Source organism: Trichomycterus rosablanca, chromosome 4 (genome assembly GCF_030014385.1).
Source record: "Trichomycterus rosablanca isolate fTriRos1 chromosome 4, fTriRos1.hap1, whole genome shotgun sequence".
In the NCBI taxonomy this organism is placed as follows: Eukaryota; Metazoa; Chordata; class Actinopteri; order Siluriformes; family Trichomycteridae; genus Trichomycterus; species Trichomycterus rosablanca.
In genome coordinates this window covers 41574912-41600605 of record NC_085991.1, presented here as the reverse complement: position 1 = coordinate 41600605, position 25694 = coordinate 41574912, and the positions used below count along the sequence as shown (strand labels likewise).

At 41.2% G+C, this 25694-nt stretch overlaps 1 protein-coding gene across 1 annotated transcript; it reads right to left on the bottom strand.

Annotated features, from left to right (window-relative positions):
• Nucleotides 1-2218: 2218 nt before the first annotated feature.
• On the bottom strand, nucleotides 2219-24989 carry htr2cl1 (5-hydroxytryptamine (serotonin) receptor 2C, G protein-coupled-like 1). The gene is made up of 3 exons (XM_062994319.1): nucleotides 24602-24989; nucleotides 11150-11350; nucleotides 2219-3644 (listed from the first exon to the last, which is right to left on the bottom strand). The coding sequence occupies exons 1-3, from the start codon at nucleotides 24987-24989 to the stop codon at nucleotides 2719-2721; spliced, it is 1515 nt and encodes a 504-aa protein (XP_062850389.1). The 3' UTR covers nucleotides 2219-2718.
• Nucleotides 24990-25694: the final 705 nt, after the last annotated feature.

The following is a 25694-nucleotide window of genomic DNA, read 5'->3' as shown; positions in this document are numbered from 1 at the left end:
TCCCCTCATTCTAATTTACAGTTACTCTCACTTACTCACTCACTGTCTTAACCGCTTATCCAATTAGGGTCACGGGAAAGGGGGGGGGGGGGGGGTTGCTGGAGCCTATCCCAGCTTTTCAATGGGCACAAGGCACACAGTAACACCCTGGACGGGGCGCCAGTCCATCGCAGGGCAGACACACATACACATACACAGACACACACATACAAACACCCATTCTCCTATTGGGCAATTCATTGTCTCCTATTAAACTGACTGCATGTTTTTGGACTGTGGGAGGAGTTTCTGAAGGAAACCCACGCAGACATGGGGAGAACATGAAAACTCCGCACAGAAAGGACTGGGGATCGAACCCAGGACCCTCTTGCTGTGAGGCGACAGTGCCACCGTGCCGCCCCATTTACAGTTACTGTAAATCTAGAAAAAGTATTTATTCAATAATTTGTAGAGGCCACTTTTTAGGCAGCAGTTACAGCTCCATGTCTTCTTGGATTTGTCTTTACACTCTTTAAACGCTTGGATTTGGGCAGTTTATTCCATTCGTCATAGCAGATTCGTCATAGCGAGTGTCTCTTTCTCAGTTCTCTTTACAAATATCAAAGATAATTAAAGCATACATTATGCAATTTGGAGCATCACAGCATAAAGCCCAGTATTTTAAATAGTATATAAAAATGCTTTTACTTCATCACTGTGTCATTACGTGAAGATTAAAGAGTAAAAATGTAATTTTTTTTATTTCATCTTTGTCAACCGCTTTACCCTGTTCTGGGCAGCAGTGGTTGTGGTTCCTCAGGGAAACACTGTGTGCAAGGAAGGAATACCCTGAATAGGAACCAAACCATCACACCTCCACCCCTCAGAAACAGCCAATCTTATCTGTCTAGACACCTGGTCATATTTTTTTCCCTTCTAATTCTGTACAGCAGGAACACCAGGCTGTACCGATATTCCCACACAGTCCTTTCAGTCCCTTCTGCCTCCAATCAATCATAGACAATCATGTATGTGCTATGATATCACCTCTGAGATTAGAACCTGGATCTAAGCAGTGGTGGGCTAGCATGTGCTAAGGTTTGAACACCCCACTAAGTCAGTACTGAGGAGTACTAAGTCAGCAGCACTTTGTAGTTCTACAATTACTGACTGTAGTCCATCTGTTTCTCTGCATGCTTTGTTAGCCCCCTTTCATGCTGTTCTTCAATGATCAGGACTCTCCCAGGACCACAGATTAGGTATTATTTGGGTGGTGGGTCATTCTCAGCACTGCAGTGACACTGACATGGTGCTGGTATGAGTGGATAAGACACAGCAATGCTGATGAAGTTTTTAAACACCTCACTGTCACTGCTGGACTGAGAATAGTCCATCAACCAAATATATCCAGCCAACAGCGCCCCGTGGTCAGCGTCCTGTGACCACTGATGAAGGTCTAGAAGATGACCAACTCAAACAGCAGCAATAGATGAGCGATCGTCTCTGACTTTACATCTACAAGGTGGACCAAGTAGGTAGAAGTTGTCTAATAGAGTGGACAGTGAGTGGACACTCACACAGAGAAAACATGCAAACTCCGCACAGAAAGAACCCGAACTGCCCCGCCTGGGGATCGAACCCAGGACCTTCTTGCTGTGAGGCGACAGTGCTATCCACCGAGCCACCAGTGATTGGACACGGTATTTAAGAACTCCAGCAGCACTGCTGTGTCTGATCCACTCATACCAGCACAACAGACACTAACACACCACCACCATGTCAGTGTCATTGCAGTGTTGAGAATCATCCACCACCTAATTAATACCTGCTCTGTAGTGGTCCTGACCATGGAAGAACAGGGTGAAAGCAGGATAAAAAAGTATGTAGATAAACAGATGGACTCAGTAATTGTAGAACTACAAAGTGCTTCTATATGGTAAGTGGAGCTGATAAAATAAACAGTGAGTGTAGAAACAAGGAGGTGGTTTTAATGTCATGGCTGATCAGTGTATATAGTAGACTGGGTTCTGTACAGCAGTTGAATTTCAGTTCTATCCAGTTTATGTCTGACTAAGATTGCATGCTGTTTATTGGGTGGGATTGAGCATAGATTAAGAATAAACATAGTGTGCCATATCAAACACAGCTTTATCAACTTTATAACTGTCAGGTTAAATAAACACAATACCCCAAATACTGTTTGTTTAAAAAGCATTGATTTTTATGCATAGATAGTCCTAACCTGTTATATATCTTAAATTCAGTACATGGAAGCAAACATATGTATTTAGCAGAAAGGTGGATCAAAGCTTTTATGTATCTGGTGTTGAGAATGTTCTCAGTTGTCATTTCACAAGACGTTGCACCATTTGAAAATGACCACATGATGGAGCTGGGATTCTTTTTTTTTGGAAGCCTTGCTGCCTCTTCTGCAGCTGTTTTACTGTTTTATTGAGAAGCCATGCAACACTTTTTTTGGCATTCAGATATCTGAACCTGTTCAAACACACCTCGTGTGGGTGTAAATTTTTAATTCATATTTATTTAACAAACTCTACTGAGTGTTTTCGATTGCCTCATTGCATCTACTCCGGGTGAAGTGCCACCACCAGCAATACATTCGACACCGTGTTGATACAGGTCATATTAGGGTGGCTATTCATTAAACAACAAAGAGTACATGCGCACCCGTACACAACCTCGGTCACTTCGCTTCGACAGAAGGCACATCCGTAAAAATCAGACGCTGCTGGTGTGTTCGGAAAGCGCGTAACAGCTGTTGACGGAAAGTGCAGACGTGCCCGTTTTCATCTCTACCTGCAAGTGCATGCTCATATCCGGTGAATCCTGCTTCTGTAGGGCGTTCCCGTCTCCGTTCCGGCAGTTACTGTTCCTGTCGACGTTCTCACAAATGAGAAGTGGAGTGACTACGGCTTGCGTCGGGCATGATACGTTGATTTGCACAGGCTTGAGCCGCGCTCTGCTATACTGGCAGCGCATATAGCTGGAAAATGCCCTCCTGTAGGTCTTATTGAACAGAGTGTACACGAGAGGGTTCACTCCCGACGAGATGTAGCCCACCCAGACGAAGACGTTGAGCAGCTCGCCGAGCAGCAGCTTGTTGCAAGCCTTGTGGCACAGCACGAACAACACGTTGGTTATAAAAAAAGGGCACCACATGAACATAAAAAGGAAGAACACGATGCCCAGCACCTTGGAGGCGCGCCGTTCGTTCTTGATTGCCTGCATCATGCCTCGGCGCCCGTGCGATCCAATCGGAGAGCTGAGCTGAGAAGGTGCTTCGGAGCCAGCCACCATAGAGATAGTGTCAGATGTCGTGGGGCTCAGCGAGTTTCCAAACTTTAGGCAGATCATGCTGCCGCGGCGCAACGGGGCGGGTGGCGGAGCCAGCAGAGACGAGGACGGGGCAGACGGCTGCAACGGCTGCTGGGAAGACGCTTTGGCCTCGTAGAGGAAGACGGAGGCCTGGCGCTGAAGGGCCTGCACTGTGAGGCAATACGTCACCACCATGATGACCAGCGGGATGAAAAATGCCACGAAGGAGCCGACCAGCATGAAACGCTCCTCTTGTAGCACACAGCTGCCATTCACGAAGACTTTATTCTCATCGTGAAGGCCAATCACAGGGATTGGCATGGAAATACCTGTGAGAGAGAGTCAGAGAGATGTGAGTTAGAGATAAGTATCGTATGGCTGCAAGAACCCTTTGAAATGTCCTAGATTTCAGTATTAATTATAAATAAAATATGATCATTGGTTAATTATTCACAGAGCAGCTTAGAAAAGTTCAGTAGAGACAAAAGTGATGTAGTCTTATGAGACCACGCCTTTCCACTGACGAGATGAATGTCAAAATAATATAAATAAACTGCAGTGACACTGACATGGTGGTGGTGTGTTAGTGTGTGTTGTGCTGGTATGCATGGATAAGACTCAGCAGCACTGCTGGAGTTTTTAAACACTTCACTGTCACTGCTGGACTGAGAATAGTCCTCCAACCAAAAATATCCAGCCAACAGCGCCCCGTGGTCAGCGACCTGTGACCACTGATGAAGGTCTCGAAGATGACCAACTCAAACAGCAGCAATAGATGAGCGATCGTCTCTGACTTTGCATCTACAACTTGGACCAACTAGGTAGGAGTGTCTAAGAGTGGACAGTGAGTGGACACGGTATTTAAAAACTCCAGCAGCGCTGCTGTGTCTGATCCACTCATACCAGCACAACACACACTAACACACCACCACCATGTCAGTGTCACTGCAGTGCTGAGAATGATCCACCACCTAAATAATACCTGCTCTGTCGTGGTCCTGTGGGGGTCCTGACTATTGAAAAACAGGGTGAAAGCAGGTCAAAAAGGTATGTAGAGAAGTAGATGGACTACAGTCAGTAATTGTAAAGCTTCAAAGTGCTTTTATATGGTAAGTGGAGCTAATAAAATGGACAGTGAGTGTAGAAATATGTATTTGTAGAAATTAACTTGCTGAATACACTGTAGCATAAAAAGTCTTAACCTTTTCCTATCTGAGGAATAGCCCTGCAGGCCTGGACCGAAACATCGCTGTTATCTTTCATTCAGCTGGCCTGTGGGTGGAACTCCCTACATATTCACCTGTTAGGCTATTGCTGCTGGCCCATACAAATCAATAACGCCTATAGTGTGTCCAATCTGTAGCTTTCTATTATTTATAGACTGGCTGTTCTCTTGGATGGATAAAGAATGAGAACAATGTAAATGGAGCTGTTACTCATTAGAAAGGATGCAAAATGATACAATAGTGCAAAATACATGCTAAAGAACCAAATACAATGGTAAGTCTATTTCTAAAAGCTTTACTTTCACCACTTGGCTCATTTGCTCAAGTTTAAGATAAAGTTTTTGCAAGTTGTGGAGTAAACACTTCCTATTATTAGGCGGCTTTTTCAAAAACTGTAGGACTACATGGGTTTAATGTCTTAATTGCTGTTCATTTTCAAGATTCTCAAGACATTAAACCTTAAGTAAACATAAAGTCTGGCTGGCATTATGAAACTAGGGTGGGTAAAATGTGTGTGTTATTAGTTAAGACCAAATCTGTTCATTATTTAGACATGGATAAGGATCAGACCATAATTTTCAGTAATTACTGTGTTCATTTAAAGGGTTCTGAACACTTTATATAATGTAGGATCCCCCAGTGCCACATATGTACCAACTCTACCAACATAAAACCCTCTAAATGATCAGATTTATTCTCTAATGGCTGGATAATTACATATTATATTTAATTATACAGGATAAATCAATACCACAATAATGGAGCTTTAGTCTCTTTGTGATTCTACATTTTACATTTACATTTTCAGCATTTAGCAGACGCTTTTATCCAAAGCGACTTACACAATGAGCTTAACACAATGAGCAATTGAGGGTTAAGGGCCTTGCTCAGGGACCCAACAGTGGCAACTTGGTGGTGGCGGGGCTTAAACCGGCAGCCTTCTGTTTACTAGTCCAGTACCTTAACCACTGAGCTATCACTGCCCTAATTCCTATGCCCTATTCTAGACAAATAATCATATAAAGAACAGATTTGAGATTACAGAAATGGTCTGGAATGAAATTGGAATGGTCTTAACAAATCCAACACCAATACCATACTTTACAGTGAAAGGGAAATGTTTATGCTATTTAGTCTATTTCCTGTGCATATAAAAAATTACAACCCCAAATCAGAAAAAGTTGGGACAGCATGGAAAATGCAAATAATAAAAAACACAGAGTTTTTAACATTTACTTTGACTTTTATTTGACTTCAGGTTTTGTTTGTTCAACTTAATTTCATTTATTAATAAACATCCATTCCAAACACATTCCAAAAAAGTTGGGACAGTAAAGCATTTACCACTTTGTAATGTTGCCGTTCCTTTTCACCACACTTAAAAGATGTTTTGGCACCGAGGAGACCAAGTGCCAAAATTCTCCACACATTCTCTATTGGGGACAGGTCAGGACTGCGGGCAGGCCAGTCCGCTACCCATACCCTCTTGTACCACAATCACCTGTTGACCTCACCTGTTTGGAATCACATCATTATTTAGTTTTTTTCACCTCATTACTAGCCCTAAATTAGCCCCTGTCCCAACTTTTTTCGGAATGTGTTGTAGGCCTGAAATGCAGGAATGGATGTTTATTAATAAATTAAATGAAGTTGAGCAGACAAAACATGAAATACATTTCCCATACTGTCCCAACTGTTCCTGATTTGAGGTTGTATAATAATAATTCAGTTAAAAAATTTTTTTTTTATTAATATTGTATTTTTGCTTGGCAAATCATTCCCAAAGTCACCAGGGCCCCTTTGATGAACTTGATGACCCTTTTAGAATAAAACCATTATAGGAAAGTCAAATTACGTGAGTAAATTTGAAATGAATACAGCTGCAATCTGAAATTTATATTTATTATATATTTATATATTTATAGATAAAGACAAGCAATTTTGAGAACTTAAGTTGATGTTACTTTGAGTTTAAATGACAAACATCTTTGTTCTCTTGACAAATGTCCATGTGAACTATTGTGCATTATTCAACCCCCTAGCCTCAGTACTTGGTGGAACATCCTTTTGCCCTGATAACCTTTAATAATAAGCTATTTCGGTAAGAACTAACAAGCTTCTAACACCTCTCTTGTGGAATCTTCATTCATTCCTCTTTTGCAAAAGCTTCCAGCTCATTATGGTTTGACTACTTTCAGGCTGCAACTGCTTTCTTTAAATCCCACCAAAGATTTTTATAGTATTTAAATCCAGAGACTGAGAATGCCACTACAAGATATTCCAGAACTGATTCCTTAACCAAGCTATAGCTTAATTAGGAGTGTACTTGGGGTCATTGTGTAATTTAATTAAGGTTCGATTTCACCACAGAAGGCAGAACATTGCTCCTCAAAATGCCTTGGTATTTCTGTGAATCCATGATACCAGTCACATGGTCAAGATCACCAGTCCCTACAGCAAAAAAATCCCCAATTATCAGTGACCCACCTTCAGAACATACGCCTCGCCTTACTTGCGCCAGACAAACCACTGATTCATATGGCCAAACAGATCCAGTTTTGATTCATCACTCTATAGAACTGTGTCCTAAAACTCTGCTGACCTATCCAAATTCCTTCCAGTGTATTCAAGTCCACCCATTTTGTGTTCTTTGTATGGTTGCCACTGACACATTTGTCCCAGACTTTATCAGGTCATCCTTTAAATCTTTTGCACTTATACAGTTTTTTTTCTTTTCTTTGTGTCCTGATGAGTTTGCTAAGAACTCTGTGTGAAATTTCAGCCAGGCAGGTTTGCTGCTGTGTCATAAGTTTAATCCTGCTACTGTAAAACACTACATCATTCATTTTCTTTGTTCATTTGCTGTATCATTAAACGGATAAAGACTTAATTTAAATCTATCTCTGCAGTTGCAACTGTATATGCATTAAAAGTGTATTAAATATAAAAAATATACACCGATCAGCCATAACATTAAAACCATCCTTGTTTCTACACTCACTGTCCATTTTATCATTTGTAGTTCTACAATTACTGACTGTAGTCCATCTGCTTCTCTGCATGCTTTGTTAGCCCCCTTTTATGCTGTTCTTCAATGGTCAGGACCCCCACAAGACCCCTACAGAGCAGGTATTATTTGGGAGGTGGGTCATTCTCAGCACTGCAGTGACACTGACATGGTGGTGGTGTGTTAGTGTGTGTTGTGCTGGTATGAGTGGATCAGACACAGCAATGCTGATGGAGTTTTTAAACACCTCACTGTCACTGCTGGACTAAGAATAGCCCACCACCCAAAAATATCCAGCCAACAGCACCCCGTGGGCAGCGTCCTGTGACCACTGATGATAGTCTAGAAGATGACCAACTCAAACAGCAGCAATAGATGAGTCTGTGACTTTACATCTACAAGGTGGACCAACTAGGTAGGAGTGTCTAATAGAGTAAACAGTGAGTGGACACAGTATTTAAAAACTCCAGCAGCATTGCTGTGTCACCTAAATAATACCTGCTCTGTGGTGGTCCTGGGAGAGTCTACAGTCTACAAAGTTCACTTATTACTGAGGTAATCCAGTCGACTTAAGTCCAATGTCCACAATGTTACTAATACATTTAAAATGTAATTAAAATTAATAAAATACTGATGACAGTTTTGGAAAAATTTAAAGAGAATGGAAAGGTCTGCACTTGGCATTAAAATATACATAATTAGGTGTCTATAGGTAGACCAGTGAGAAATGTTACATTTACATGTGCGGCATTTAAAAGTCATTTTTATCCAAAGATAATTACAATTATGACTAAATACAATTTGAGCAATTAAGGGTTAAGGGCCTTGCTCAGGGGGAAAATTAAATTAAATTAAAAGGAAAATGGAGCCACAGTGGCTGCAGGCTTTACCCGATTGGAGCTTCATCCGATTCCACTAATCAGTAGTTCATAGACCTAGACCAACTTAATAAGCAGTTGTAATTGAATATAGCTTATGCTGGGTTTGTTAAAAAGACCAGGTGGAGCAGGTTCAGGTCCTTTCTGTGTAGAGGTTACATGTTCTTCACATGTCTGTGTGGGTTTCCTTTGGAAGCTCTGTTTTCCTCCCACAGTCCAAAGACATGTAATTTAGAGTAATTGGAGATACACAGACATCGAAGTCTGTGTAGGTGCCCAGACAGTAGATAGCACGGCTAATATTTAAACCCAGATCTAACTAGTGGTGGGTGAGATTAACAGACCGCTGAACCAAGTGAAGTGGAAGTGAAAAGTCATGTGCTTTGGCATTTACAGTCACCACATCCTAACAAAACATAACCGTGTTATGCGTTTTTCTATCCACCTTTTTTATTTAAAGATAAAAACAACTAAAAAGATTTTACTTAAAAACAAACATTTAATTAAAGTGGAAAAGTTGGAATTTTCAGCATGTGTTGAATAATCACTTCACCAAGGTCCCATTCTGTATAGTAATTAAGCTATTTAATAACCCAACACTGAAGGTGAACATTTGTCAGAGAGACTCTTAATAAAGCATGTTGCTCTGCTGCAGGTAACGCAGGCATCTGGTGGGCACAGTATCAGAAGTTTCACTTTTATTGCTTGGCACTACACATATACAAAACTGAAAATTGCTGTAAAAATGCCAATATTTTACTACCCAGCATGTGTAATCTGGGGGCAATATACACTGTTCAGCCACAACATTAAAACCACCTCCTTGTTTCTACACTCACTGTCCATTTTATCAGCTCCACTTACCATATAGAAGCTCTTTGTAGTTCTACAATTACTGACTGTAGTCCATCTGTTTCTCTACATAATTTTATTAACCTGCTTTCATCCTGTTCTTCAATGGTCAGGACTCTCCTAGGACCACCACAGAGCAGGTATTATTTAGGTGGTGGATGATTCTCAGCGCTGCAGTGACATTGACATGGTGGTGGTGTGTTAGTGTGTGTTGTGCTGGTATGAGTGGATCAGACACAGCAGCGCTGCTGGAGTTTTTAAATACCGTGTCCACTCACTGTCCACTCTATTAGACACTCCTACCTTGTTGATGTAAAGTCAGAGACGATCACTCATCTTTTAGATCTTCATCAGTGGGTAATGGCACTGCCCACGGGGCGCTGTTGGCTGCATATATTTTTCCAGCCAACAATATTTTAATTTTTTTGGTGGACTATGCTCAGTCCAGCAGTGACAGTGAGGTGACAGTGAGGTGTTTAAAAACTCCATCAGTGCTGCTGTCTGATCCACTCATACCAGCACAACACACACTAACACACCACCACCATGTCAGTGTTACTGCAGTGCTGAGAATGACCCACCTAAATAATACCTACTCTGTTGTGGTCCTGTGGGGGTCCTGACCATTAAAGAACAGCATGAAAGGGGGCTAACAATGCATGCAGAGAAACAGATGGACTACAGTCAGTAATTGTAGAACTACAAAGTGCTTCTATATAGTAAGTGGAGCTGATAAAATGGACAGTGAGTGTAGAAACAAGGAGGTGGTTTTAATGTTATGGCTGATCAGTGTATGGCCAAAAGTATGTTGACACCAGACCATGAGCTTGTTGAAGATCCCAGTTCAAAAACATAGAAATTAATATAAACAAAAAAAGGCCTTTTGTCTTCCTATAAGAATTTTGCCGCCTCTGTTGTTGCTGGAAAGAATGTTGATGATTGGCGGGTCAGCTATAACTTTACAGAGGGTCAAGCAATAGTATTTTAATCACAGACCAATTTAAAATAACAGTAAAATCGACCAATTGTATCTTTTCTCTAACTGGATGAGCTTAGTTATCGCTAACTTTATGACAAGATTTGTCTCCAGCTACTGCCACACAGGCAGCTTGTGTGACTATGCTATTATTTGTTAGGCAATATTATTTGAAGGGTTTTGCATTTTGCTACATCTAGTCATGTCCAATTACCCGATTGCATTTTGCTTCCTCTCGACTGATGCTGACCTCCACTCCTGACTAAGGAGAGCCGTGACTAACACACGGCCCCTCCGACAAGTGTGCAGTAGCCGACTGCATCTTGTCACCTGCACGAGACGAGTTCATATGTAGCTCAGTCTCGTACATGGAGAGTCATGCACCAATCTCCATTATCACTCGTCTCTGATTAAGATGCCATTGATCGGCCAGGAGAGATCGTAACTGCTTCAGTTATGAAGAATATTCTCCGGCATCCAACCCGAGCCAATCATTGCCTGTGTAGGAGTCCAGCCTGCAAAGCTGAGATTTTAGCTCACAAGTTCGAGATGTCAGCTTTGGTGTGCTAGAGTGTTTTAATGCTGTACCATTTGAGCACTGCTTGTTGTTTTTATCTTTTGCTGTACTTTAGGAGAGGATGCAGTAAACTAGGCTGTTTTTTTTTTCAAACAAGGAAGAGGGGGGAGACAGGGGGGCAAAAGTCCCGGTTCGACACTGAAGGGGTCTGAATATTTTATAAATCCACTGTAAATGTGTTTTTTTTAGAACAAATCAGTGACATAAATTCAAGAAATATCATATCATAGAGGGCAGCAGAGGTCAGAAAAAAACCCTTTGTACTCCTTTGCTTTAATAAAATAATACATTGTAAGTGATTAAAAGCTGAAATCTGACCTATAGATATGGTCCAGACAGCAGCGATTTTCAGCATTGCTTTGGTGCGTGAGTTGAAGCGGCTATGTTGAATTGGGTTGCAGATGGCCACGTAGCGGTCCAGAGAGATGGCACACAAATGCATTATAGAAGCTGTGGAGAACAGCACATCAAGGTAGATCCAGATTGGACACAGAGTATGATGCAGGGGCCAGGTATAGTCTAGAGGAAAAAGGAAGACACATTTGTAAGAAAAAGCCCTGACCAGCTCATCAACTCATTCATGATTCATTAAAATAAGATTCAGTATATTGACTAGAACTTTGTGGAAACTAAATGTTACAGTATATATAGTCCTATATAGTATAAAAGTTGGGACAGCATGAAATATGCAAATAATAAAAAAACACTGAGTTTTTTACATTTACTTTGACTTTTATTTGATTACAGACAGGATGAACCTGAGATATTTCATGTTTTATCTGCTCAACTTCATTTCATTTATTAATAAACCTCCATTCCTGCATTTCTGGCCTGCAACACATTCCAAAAAAGTTGGGACAGTAAAGCATTTACCACATTGTAATGTTCTCATTCCTTTTCACCACAATTAAAAGACATTTTGGCACCAAGGAGATTCCGATTTGGCATTTTTCGTTTCAAAATTCTCCACACATTCTCTATTGGGGACAGGTCAGGACTGCAGGCAGGCCAGTCCAGTACATGTACCCTCTTCTTCCGCAGCCATGCCTTTGTAATGTGTGCAGCAGGTGGTTTTGCATTGTTTTGTTGAAAAATGCATGGACGTCCCTGGAAAAGATGACATCTTGAAGGCAGCACATGTTGCTCTAAGATCTCAATGTACTTTTCTGCATTAATGCTGCCATCACAGAAGTGTAAATGACCTTTGCCAAGAGCACTGACACAGCCCCATACCATGACAGACCCTGGCTTTTGGACGTGTTGTTGATAACAGTCTGGATGGTCCTTTTCGTCTTTGGTCCGGAGCACATGGCGTTCATTTTTTCCCAAAGAAGACCTGGAATGCTGATTCATCTGACCACAATACACGTTTCCACGGTGTGATGGTCCATCCTAGATGCCTCCAAATCCAGAGAAATTGATGTGGTTAACATAAGGCTTCTTTTTTGCACAGTAAAGTTTTAAGTGGCATTTATGCAAGTAACTCCATATTGTACCATTACATTTCATTTATGTGGCAATTTTTAAAACTTTACACATACAGTAGTAACAAAAAACAGTTCTGCCATCAATTAAAGGTTGCTGGGACATTAATGACACTGTCCACAGTTAAGCAAACTTTACATTACAAACTTTACATGACTATAGGCTTAGAGGCTGCTAGCAAACAGAAAGCACCTCCTTCAAAAATGGCTTTACTGAAATTTGTTGCTGATTACATGAATCCCATAGAAAAATTGTTTAAATTAAAAGTGCATTGATAGCTACTGCTATTCTAGAAATGGCAAAGATATATGCGCCAGAGAAATCATACACCCAAGCACACTAGATATTAAAGAAACTTACAGATATTAAAGAAACATATAATACTCATTGCACATTAACTGTTTACGACTTTACAAATTGTGAGAATGTTAATTCTTCACTGCAACCCAAAACTCAGTGAACATTCCTGTTTGTGAAATATAGCTTAGTGTTTCAATGTAAGCCAGCAAATAAATCAGAAAGCTAACTCAAATATGAAAGTAGGCATAATGTAAATGCAATCAAAAGAATGATTTAGCACAGTTATTACAGATGTATTTAAATGAAAAATGGCATATAGTGTGAGGGTTTAATATGTTTATCCTCTGACAGTGTTCAGCCCCTCCGGCTCTTTGTCCCTGCCGGCTCATTTGAAAACAGCTAACTCATATCTTTCTAAACCCTTTATAAAGCAATGAGAAAAATATTAATGATCAGTCGTAGCTCTTGTCTGTTCGTGTTTGATTTATAAATCTGACAGATCATAAACAGTCCCTTGGGCTTTCTCAGACTCTGTGTTTGAGAGAGAGCGAGAATGCACTGCTGCAGAGAATGTCTAAAATATGGCTGCAATATGGGCCAGAAATAGATAATGCATGTTTATTTGATAATAATATCGACTGCTATATGTCAGGGCCAATTTCAGCTTACAGCTTACTGATGTACAAACAGAAATATAATAATAAAGGAAAAAATATAACAAACAAAATAATGAAATAATCAAACTTTAGATTTTAATATAACAAATCAAAACCAAAGCTGCAGACCAAAGTGGGACTGGAGGATCAAAAAGACAGACAAGGCCACTGTATTGTGGGAGCAAAAACACAGAATCAATGCACTTAAATGCAACTCCGCCAGCTACTTAGTCCACCGGTGAGTTTACACTTTAGCAGCATTTAGCAGACACCTTTATCCAAAGCGACTTACAATTATGACTGATACAGTTTGACCAATTGAGGGTTAAGAGCCTTATTCAAGGGTCCAACAGTGGCAGCTGTGCACTGGTAAGACTTAAATTGGCAAAGTCCAATACCTTAACTGCTGAGATACCACTGCCCAATGAGTTACTACCCTAATGCTAAGCAGGGAAACAAAACAGGGGACAAAACATTGGCTTTTTTACATTCCTGCTGCTAGTCATGTTATAGAAGTTAGCTTCCGAGAGCCTGTTACTCTATTACAATCTTTATTGCTCACAAATGACAACATGACACTTAATGGCTAGCATTTATGATCATATAAAACTAAGAAAAGGACAGTGGATGTGTAATAGGATGTGTGGAGGCAAAACTAAGCTTGACAGGCAACCGCATTGTGGAAGCAAAACCACTGCACTTCATGCAACAAAAACATCTGGAAACACAGAAAATAAAGGAACAGACTTGAGCAGAATCAATGCAGTTAAATGCAACTCCGCCAGCTACTCAGTCCACCGATGAGTTTACACTTTACCAGCATTTAGCAGACACCTTTATCCAAAGCGACTTACAATTATGACTGATACAGTTTGACCAATTGAGGGTTAAAGGCCTTGCTCAAGGGTCCAACAGTGGCAGCTCGGCGCTGGTGAGACTTGAACTGGCAACCTTCTGATTACAAGTTCAGTACCCTAAATGAGCTACCACTGCCCAATGCGTTACAACCCAAATGCTAAGCAGGAAAACAAGACAGGGGACAAGACAATGGCTTGTTTACATTCCTGCTGCCAGTCATGTTATAGACGTTAGCTTCCAAGAGCCTGTTACTCTATTACAATCTTTATTGCTCACACAGTGGGGTAATAATAGGATGTGTGGAGGCAAAACTAAGCTTGTATATTTATTTATTTATTAGGTTTTTAACGTATCTCCAATTACCCTGACTGCATGTCTTTGGACTGTGGGAGAAAACCGACACAGACACGGGGAGAACATGCAAACTCCACACAGAAAGGACCCCAGACCGCCTCACCTGGGGACCAAACCCAGGACCTTCTTGCTGTGAGGCAACAGTGCTACCCAAACTATAAGCTTGGAAGTGTACGATATAAGCGCATAGTCTGACAGTTACACTTTCTGTCCTCCTATGCCCTCTTTTCTCTAATTGCCAGCCAGGGTGGTATGGCAGGTCAGGACATTAAAGAACTGAATTTGAACCTGCTTGCCCCGTAGACCAAACAAAACAAGAACAGGCTTCTTTATTACATATGCAGCATTGATCCAGTTTCTTCTCTTAGTGTGAATAACAGTGTCACAGACAGGGAAACAAAACAGCCTACTTACATTTTATTCTGTTCTAACAAGCACTAGCAGTTGAAAATCAATGTCTGTTTATATTTAGTATTTGTATGTGACTGACAATAGTTCTTTTTTCTGACTGCAGCAAGTCAGAATATAAAAACAGGGTTTAACGGTGCACTGGCCAATATTTCATTGTTCTGTTTATCGCAAATGAGGTAGAAATTCATCAAAGCAGAATTGTTGCACTAATGTAACAAAGAGAAAAATGCATAACCAGGCTGACTGAACTTATTTATCTATTACAATCTTTATTGCTCACAAATTAAAACATGACACTTTAACACATATTATGATCATACACTGCCCGGCAAAAAAAAGGTCACACACTCTAATATTTGGTTGGACCGCCTTTAGCTTTGATTACAGCACGCATTCGCTGTGGCATCATTTCCACAAGCTTCTGCAATGTCACAACATTTATTTCTGTCCAGAGTTGCATTAATTTTTCCCCAAGATCTTGTATTGATGATGGGAGATTTGGACCACTGCGCAAAGTCTTCTCCAGCACATCCCAAAGATTCTCAATGGGGTTCATGTCTGGACTCTGTGGTGGCCAATCCATGTGTGAAAATGATGTCTCATGCTCCCTGAACCACTCTTTCACAATTTGAGCCCGATGAATCCTGGCATTGTCATCTTGGAATATGCCCGTGCCATCAGGGAAGAAAAAATCCATTGATGGAATAACCTGGTCGTTCAGTATATTCAGGTAGTCAGCTGACCTCATTCTTTAGGCACATAACGTTGCTGAACCTAGACCTGACCAACTGCAGCAACCCCAGATCATAGCACTGCCCCTACAGGCTTGTACGGTAGGCACTAGGCATGATGGGTGCATCACTTCAGCCACTTCTCTTCTTACCCTGATGCGCCCATCACTCTGGAACAGGGTAAATCTGGACTTATCAGACCACATGACCGTCTTCCATTGCTCCAGAGTCTAATCTTTATGCTCCCTAGAAAATTGAAGCCATTTTTGCCAGTTAGCCTCACTGACAAGTGGTTTTCTTAAGGCTACACAGCTGTTTAGTCCCAATCCCTTGAGTTCCCTTTGCATTGTGCGTGTGGAAATGCTCTTACTGTCACTATTAAACATTTCCCTGAGTTCTACTGGAGTTTTTCTACCATCTGATTTCACCAAACGTTTAAGTGATTGCCGATCACGATCATTCAAGATTTTTTTCCGACCACATTCCTTCCTCGAAGATGGTGTTTCCCCACTGTCCTTCCACTTTTTAATAATGCATTGGACAGTTCTTAACCCGATTGTAGTAGTTTCAGCTTCTCCTTAGATGTTTTCTCTGCTTGATGCATGCCAATAATTTGACCCTTCTGAAACAGATTAACATCTTTTCCACGACCACAGGATGTGTTTTTCGACATGGTTGTGTAACAAATGAGAAGCTACTCACTGCATCAGTTAGGGTTAAATAGCTTGTTGCCAGCTGAAACATAATCACCCATGCAGTAATTATCCAATGGGAGGCTCTTACCTATTTGCTTAGTTAAATCCAGGTGGTGACCTTTTTTTTGGCCAGGCAGTGTATATGCAGGTGAAAGACAATCTACTGCTGCAATTCACCTTGTTACCACTAGAGTAAAAATTCTAATCCATATACCGTTAATAAATATACAATAATACCGGTAATAATAGGGCAGCTGTAGCCTAGTGTAGCCTAGTGGTTAAGGTACTGGTCTAGTAACCAGAAGGTTGCCGGTTCAAGCCCCACCACTGCCAGGTTTCCACTGTTGGGCCCTTGAGCAAGGCCATTAACCCTCAATTACTTAGACAGTATACTGTCACAGTCACAGTGTAAGTCGCTTTGGATAAAAGCGTCTGCTAAATGCTGAAAATGTAAAATGTAAATGTAATAGGATGTGTGGAGGCAAAACTAAGCTAAGTGTATGATATAAGTGCTTTGGAAGAGTTGTAAGGTTTGATTTGTATATAAATTAATGCAAGTTTTTTTTCCTCAGGCTGCTCCCTTATTTAGATTTAGTCCGCATACCATGAGGCTGTTTCGAACACCAGCCTTGGACAGTAGCCAATCATGTCTGTGTAGACACCTGACCGGCACAAAGCACAGCTAAGATTTGGGCTAGCAAATATTACTGCTCTGCCACCTAAGCATCCCAAATAAATGCAGGTAGGAAAAGTAACAGCGAGGTTTACCATGTGTACTGATTTCTTTCTATCATGTATTTGGTTGGACTCACGGTTGGACTACTGCAACTCCCTCCTGGCAGGTGCTCCAATGTCCACTTCTAAACCCTTGCAGCTCATTCAAAATGCAGCTGCCCGTCTAGTTTTTACCAACCTAAACACTGCCACATCACCCCACTGCTGCGTTCTCTTCACTGGCTTCCTGTAGCTGCACACATTCAGTTTAAAACACTGATGCTCGCCTACAAAGCCAAAAATGGACCAGCCCCAAGCTACCTTCGTGGTCTAATCAAACCTCGCTCTGTACCACGCAACCTCCGAGCCACTAGTCTCGCTTGAATTGATCCTCCACCCAGGACTAGAGGAAGACAAGCATCAAGGCTCTTCTCTGTACTGGCACCCAAGTGGTGGAACGAACTTCCTCTGTCTGTCCGAACATCTGAGTCTCTGAGAATTTAAAAAACAATTAACAACCCACCTTTTTACTAAACACTTAAGCTGACTTACTAACACTCTTTTCCATTTCTTAAAACAAAAAAAAACTTCTAACTTCTGGTTCTAACAAGTTTTAGTAGATTTGTGTTCTTGAACTGTTGTTTACTTAATCTAGAGTAATTAAATGTTTACTATGGAAGCACTTCTGTAAGTCGCTCTGGATAAGGGCGTCTGCTAAATGTCGAAAATGTAAATGTAAATGTATTTAAGTTCAAGGGCGTGTCACACTGATGAATCTTTGTATTAAGGGCAATTATAGGTCTGAAATATGCCCACTTATTTAATTTATTTAGACTCTGAACATTGCAAGTCAATTGACTCAGTTGTTGAATCCACTCAATATTTAGTGATTGAAACAATTGCTGTACTGTTTTTATAGTCAAGTCAGGTATTTTAAGCAAGGTTCTGGTTTCTTAGCCAAAAAATGACCAAGAATACTCGGCAGGAATCACAGCCAGGAAGTTATGATAATTATGTGTAATTATGATAACACACTACCTTGCTTGTTTTATTGCTTTCATAATTGCATGGCCTGTTGCGCTTTATTTCTAACTCGTGTTTACTAAAGACAACTTTCAATAGTGACCCTATACCAGGCATGTCCGAAGTCCGGCCCTTGGGCCAATCACAGCCTAAGGTCGGATTTTATATGGCCAGTGCCCTTTGTCTTAAAATGCATTATTTATGGCCTGCCTGCAAAGTCAAAATATTAACATGCAATTCCTATTTTTACCTTACGGTGGCAGCACCACTGTGTAACTGTTACAGCTTGGTTACACAGTTTTCGTAACTGGCTGTATGAAATTTGCTCTGACCTTTTCGCTTTCGAGAATTTGTCGCAATTGAAAAGGACATGTTGCTATTCTATTCTCCCTTCAGCGTGGACCCTGATGATGCTCCATCTCACCTGCAGCTGGAGTTGATTGACCTTGTGTGACAGCGAATGTGAACATTTGCAAAGATGTGAGTCTGTGTGAGCTGACTTTTACTGTTATGAACTTAAACAAGAACCGCATGAGATCAACACTGACTCCCACCTACGTGACATTTTACCCGAGTCAACCACTGCTCTCGAGTTTTATTTTACAGAGTGTTCTGTTAGAAATTCAGAGAGCTTGTTCTGTATGTTCTGATTTCTTCACCTGACATTTGGTGATTTAGTTGTTTGCTGTATAAAAAAAGGATTAATTAACAGTCTATTTACACTGATTAGCCATAACATTAAAACCACCTTCTTGTGTCTACACTCACTGTTCATTTTATCAGCTCCACTTACCCACTTACCATATAGAAGCATTTTGTAGTTCTACAATTACTGACTGTAGCCTGCTTTTACCATGTTCATCAATGGTCAGGACTCTCACAGGACCACCACAGATCAGGTATTATTTAGGTGGTGGATCATTCTCAGCACTGCAGTGACACTGACATGGTGGTGGTGTGTTAGTGTGTGTTGTGCTGGTATGAGTGGATCAGACACAGCAGTGCTGCTGGAGTTTTTAAATACCATGTCCACTTACTGTCCACTCTATTAGACACTCCTACCTAGTCGGTCCACCTTGTAGATGTAAAGTCAGAGACAATCACTCATCTATTGCTGCTGGTCATCTTCTAGACCTTCATAAGTGGTCATAGGACGCTGCCCACGGGGCGCTGTTGACTGGATATTTTTGGTTGGTGGACTATTCTCAGTCCAGCAGTGACATTGAGGTGTTTAAAAACTCCATCAGCATTGCTGTGTCTTATCCACTCATTCCAGCACAACACACACTAACACACCACCACCATGTCAGTGTCACTGCAGTGCTGAGAATGATCCAACATCTAAAAAATACCTGCTCTGTAGTGGACCTATAGGAGAGTCCTGACCATTGAAGAACAGCCTGTGAACAAAGCATGCAGAGACACAGATGGACTCCAATCAGTAATTGTAGAACTAAAAAGTGCTTCTATATGGTAAGTGGAGCTGATAAAATGGACAGTGAGTGTAGAAACAAGGAGGTGGTTTTAATATTATGGCTGATCTTTATTGTTATCAGGGACTATTGGCTCTTGGGTGCTTCTTGGGTATCAAATCTGGCCCTTCTTAAAAAAGTTTGGACACCCCGGCCCTATACAATTCAAGCAATTGTAGACTAAGTGACCGTCTGATTACTTGTCCTTTACTCTAACAACTAAGCTACCATTTACATTTTCTGCACCTTTATCCAAAGTGACTTACAGTAGTGTGACAGTATTCATTCTAAGCAATTAAGGGGTTAAGGGCCTTGCTCAAGGGCCCAACAGCAGCAGTGGTGGGGCTTGAACCAGCGACCTTTTGATTACTAATCCAGTACCTTAACCGCTAAGCTACACCTACACTACCACATCCCTATTCTGAAAAGAAGGCGTTTTTCATTTCAAGCAGTGATCAACAGTTTTGGAAGGCAATCAAATACTGTATATTAGCAATGAGTATATCCAATCATTCTGAGTATTTCAAACAGGCTGTAATTTCATCTTATTCCATACTTATTTAAGGCTAGTAAAGATCATCCATTAATTTAGGACAAGAGCGCGCACACACAAGCACAAGCAGAGATAATCAGTGATGAAGCTGATATTAAAGACCTCCAAGGTCAACCAGGTCTATCAAGAAGATAGCATTAATTACAAGTTAGTCACGATGATGCTAAACAGCTTTCTTTTCTGTGTAAGCACTGCTGAAGAAAGGGACTAAACAGGTACAGAATCTATTATCGACTGTCAGAGAGGCACCCTGTGTGTATTTGTTCCTAAATGTGTGTCATCACAATATCAAATGATATCTTCCCTTGACAGATTGCTAGCTATCACAAACTGCCAGATCATTTTAATGGCCCGGCATGAGATGACACGTGTCCCATCATCGCCGCACATGGCGTACATGGTCCTGCATACAGAGCGTTCAATTCTAAACCCTTGTCTGTTGAGGTGGCCCTGTTTTCCTCTTCAATTATCCCAGGTGATGGTGTGAGTTAATCAAGATGTGTAATGTGTATGCCTCTTTGCCTTCTGGTGGCCTGTTTGTATTGACGCGCTAAGTGGTGTATTACTAATCGATATCTTTTCAAGGGCTTCGCCGGCATGAACGCTGATCAATAATCATCCCTTCTGCATTTATGTTCAGTCTAATCACGTGGATTAAACTACAGTGAGTGGATTGGAGCTGGGTAAATCCAATGCAAATATTCTTAAAACTTTAGGTCAAAAGGACACAAGATGTAGCCCTGCGTTCACACTGGCAGCCACTTTTTGCCTCTTACATACACCAACCAGGCATAACATTTTGACCACCTCTTTGTTTCTACATTCACATGCTTTGTTAGCCCCCTTTCATGCTGTTCTTCAATGGTCAGGACCACTACAGAGCAGGTATCATTTGGGTGGTTGATCATTCTCAGCACTGCAGTGACACTGACATGGTGGTGGTGTGTTAGTGTGTGTAGTGCTGGTACAAGTGGATAAGACACAGCAGTGCTGATGGAGTTTTTAAACACCTCACTGTCACTGCTGGACTGAGAATAGTCCACCAACCACAAATATCCAGTCAACAATCGTAAGGTTGTGGGTTCGGGGCATGGGCAGCGTCCTGTGACCACTGATGAAGGTCTAGAAGATGACCAACTCAAACAGCAGCAATAGATGAGCAATTGTCTCTGACTTTACATCTACAAGGTGGACCAACTAGGTAGGAGTGTCTAATAGAGTGGACAGTAAGTAGACACGGCATTTAAAAATTCCAGCAGCGCTGCTATGTCTGATCCACTCATACCAGCACAACACACACTAACACACCACCACCATGTCAGTGTCACTGCAGTGCTGAGAATGATCCACCACCTAAATAATACCTGCTCTGTGGTGGTGGTCCTGACCATTGAAGAACAGGGTGAAAGCAGGCTAAAAAGCATGTAGAGAAATAGATGGACTAAAGTCAGTAATTGTAGAACTACAAAGTGCTTCTACATGGTAAGTGAAGCTGATAAAATGGACAGTGTGTGTAGAAACCAGGAGATGGTTTTAATGTTATGGCTGATCAGTGTATTATTGTCAATGTAAACATTGTAAACAAAAGCTTTTCTACAATAACAACTATCTATGTGCCAATAGGGACCGTGGTAGCCTAGTGGGCAGAGCTTTAGGATATTAATTGTAAGATTGTGGTTTCGAATCACAGCCCTGCCATACAGCCACTGTTGGAACCCTCTCGACTCCAGGGGTGCCATACATTGACCCTGCGCTCTGACCCCACCTCCTAAAAAGCCGGTATATTCATATATGTATATATGATAAATAAAGGCATTCAATTTTATTCTATCTAGGACATACACCGCTCAGGCATACCATTATGACCACTGACAGGTGAAGTGAATAACACTGATTATCTCTTCATCACGGCACCTGTTAGTGGGTGGGAGATACAATATTAGGCAGCAAGTGAACATTTTATCCTCAAAGTTGATGTGTTAGAAGCAGAATAATTGCTTATGGCGAGTTTGACAAGGGCCAAATTGTGATGGCTAGACGACTGGGTCAGAGCATCTCCAAAACTGCAGCTCTTGTGGAGTGTTCGTGGTCTGCAGTGGTCAATATCTATCAAATGTGGTCCAAGGAAGGAACAGTGGTTAACCGGCGACAGGGTCATGGACGGCCAAGGCTCATTGATGCACATGGGGAATGAAGACTGGCCCGTGTGGTCCGATCCAACAGACAAGCTCCTGTAGCTCAAACTGCTGAAGAAGTTAATGCTGGTTCTGATAGAAGGTGTCAGAATACACAGTGCATCGCCGTTGCAGGGCTGTTTTGGCAGCAAAAGAAAGACCAACACAATATTAGGAAGGTGGTCATAATGTTAAGGCTGATCGGTGTATAACATAATACAAACCCATAAAGTGATCTGATACTGTTTGTTTTTATATAAGCTTTTGTCACTGATCTCACAGACTGGTGGAAAATGTCATTTTCTCTCCTGACATCCACAATCTGAGCTTGCATCTCTGAAATAAAACCCATTTAATTAGTCATGGCAGCTTTACAATTTATGTAGTGGAACCTGTTATAATTAACCTGTGCTGTTTTTGGGGGGTATGCCGCTGAGGAGGATTAATGAAATAATGTGGAACCTGTATAACAAACTGCACAATTTAATTTAGAAAAGATAATGCATTTTGTCAAATTCGTTCCAAACAAGAATCTGTGATTTATTCATTATCCTGAACCTCTGTTTAAAAATATCCAATGTTGGTCCTCAGTTGTATTTTGTATTTTAATAAGATACAAGATGCCTGCAAGATAGTCAAAGTGTGAGTAAAAACTCTTGCTTAATACAAGATTCTTCCTTTAGTAGGAGACAGGTTTGGACTGCAGGCAGGCCGGTCAAGCACATGCACTTTGCATCTACAAAGTGTTGTAGAGCACACAAATGAATTTTCTGGGAAAATTTGTCACCTTAAGTATAACATACACTGATCAGCCATAACATTAAAACCACCTCCTTGTTTCTACACTCACTGTCCATTTTATCAGCTCCACTTACCATATATGAGCACTTTGTAGTTCTACAATTACTGACTGGAGTCCATCTGTTTCTCTTCATGCTTTGTTAGCCCCCTTTCATGCTGTTCTTCAATGGTCAGGACCACCACCACAGAGCAGGTATTATTTAGGTGGTGGATTATTCTCAGCCCTGCAGTGACAATGATATGGTGGTGGTGTGTTAGTGTGTGTTGTGCTGGTATGAGTGGATCAGACACAGCAGCGCTGCTGGAGTTTTTAAATACCGTGTCCACTTACTGTCCACTCTATTAGATACTCCTACCAAGTTGGTTCACCTTGTAGATGTAAAGTCAGAGACGATCGCTCATCTATTTCTGCTGTTTGAGATGGTCAACTTCTAGACCTTCATCAGTGGTCAGAGGACGTTGTTGGCCGGATATTTTTGGTTGGTGGACTATTCTCAGTCCATCAGTGACAGTAAGTAAGTCCATCAGCATTGCTGTGTCTGATCCACTCATACCAGCACAACACACACTAACACACCACCACCATGTCAGTGTCACTGCAGTGTTGTGAATGAGCCATCACCCAAATAATACCTGTTCTGTGGTGATCCTGTGAGAGTCCTGACCATTGAAGAACTGCATGAAAGGGGGCTAACAAAGCATGCAGAGAAGCAGATGGAGAAGCAGTCAGTAAGTGCTTCTATATGGTAAGTGGAGCTGATAAAATGGACAGTGAATGTAGAAACAAGGAGGTGGTTTTAATGTTATGGCTGATTGGTGTATGTTGCTTAAAATGTCAATACATATCTCTTTGTTAATGGTCCCCTTACACATTTTGAGAGGGCTTGAGAGGTGCGGTAAAGAGTCATCAAAGTGTGCATATGAGACGAATCTGCATTTGTGTGTAATAACCGTCAAATCCACTCTGAAAGTGTCCACATGTATCTGAGTTTAGCTGGATTTTGTGTTAAAGCTACAGCTAGGGGTGCGGAGAAATTGTAAGAATCAGCTTTTTATTTCAGTGTTTTCATATTATATCTGTGTTATTTTCAGTGTAAGAGTGTCAAAAACAACCCCATTATTTTACATAAGCCTAAATATGTGCAGTTCCACAGGACCATGAAACAAATGAACAGGTTTCCCATACATCCTTATGGGATAAAATACCTTGAAACTCAACGCCAGTCCCAGAACCAACTGACGTTGAGTTTCAAGGTACCACTGCATATAATAGATGGTGAAAGACCTGAATTATTTAGTGTTCTTTTTGAACTGATTGACAATTTTCTCCCAAAGTTTGGAAGAAACTGGTGAGCCAGAACCCCTCTTCGCTCACAAACACTGATCCTGTTATTACCAATCATGTTTTCCTTCACCTGCTATCAATCCAACTTTTCATTTTTTATTCATGGGGTTTGGACAATAAGCAAAAAAAACCCTCAAAAAAATAATGTTACGAGGGATGTAATAACCAATGGTAAAAAACATGCATCAAGCTACTCACCATACAGAATATTGATAAGTGAGATGGGCATTACCAGTATGCCCACCAACATGTCTGCCACAGCCAAAGAGCGCAGGAAAAAATTTGTAGCGTTTTGCAGCTTCTTTTCCAGTGACACAGCCAGAATAACCAGAATATTCCCTCCTACTGTCAGCACAATGATTACCAGTATGAGCAGAGCTGGCCAGTTCTTTTCTTTGATCACTTCTTTGGCGACACTATGAGTGGAAGACGTGGTGGAAGAAGAGTTGGCATGGGGGTCTGATAGTAACAGACTCTGGTTCAGGCTAACGGTAGTGTTGCTGGGCCAGGTCATCCAGGCACTGAGGTCCAGAGAGGCAGTGGTGGAGCCAAAGCTACCCAGCAGTGGACCCCCTGGAGCCCCCATGGTAACGAATGGCAAAAGCTCTTCGTCCTCTGGTCACAGGCAGTAATAAGGTCTGAAGAGATCCTCACACTTATTTACAATGTGTAGAATAAGTGGTTTAAATGTGACAGATTGTTAATCAAATCCCAGAGTACTGGCTGTGTTATGTGTAGGTGAAGTCTATGGATTTAGGAATATCCATTGTGCTCTATAGATTTATGATTGTCGTCCTTTGAGATGAAACCTGCAAAGTACAAATAAATGTTATTAGCACTATAAAAAGCATAATAACTCTAGAAAATTAGATACAGTATGTTACAAAACATCATGATACAATTCATCACAATGCAAAAATGCAATGCTGTACATTAATGTAACACAGCATATCAGATCTGTGACATAGTAACAAGCAGACTTTGTTTTAGCTTGACTGCTAATTTTATCATATTTACACCGATCAACCATAACATTAAAACCACCTCCTTGTTTCTACACTCACTGTCCATTTTATCAGCTCCACTTACCATGTAGGAGCACTTTGTAGTTCTACAATTACTGACTGTAGTCCATCTGTTTCTCTACATACTTTTTTAGCCTGCTTTCATGCTGTTCTTCAATGGTCAGGACCACCACAGAGTAAGTATTATTTGGGTGGTGGATCATTCTAAGCACTACAGTGACAATGACATGAGTGGATTAGGCACAGCAGCGCTGATGGAGTTTTTA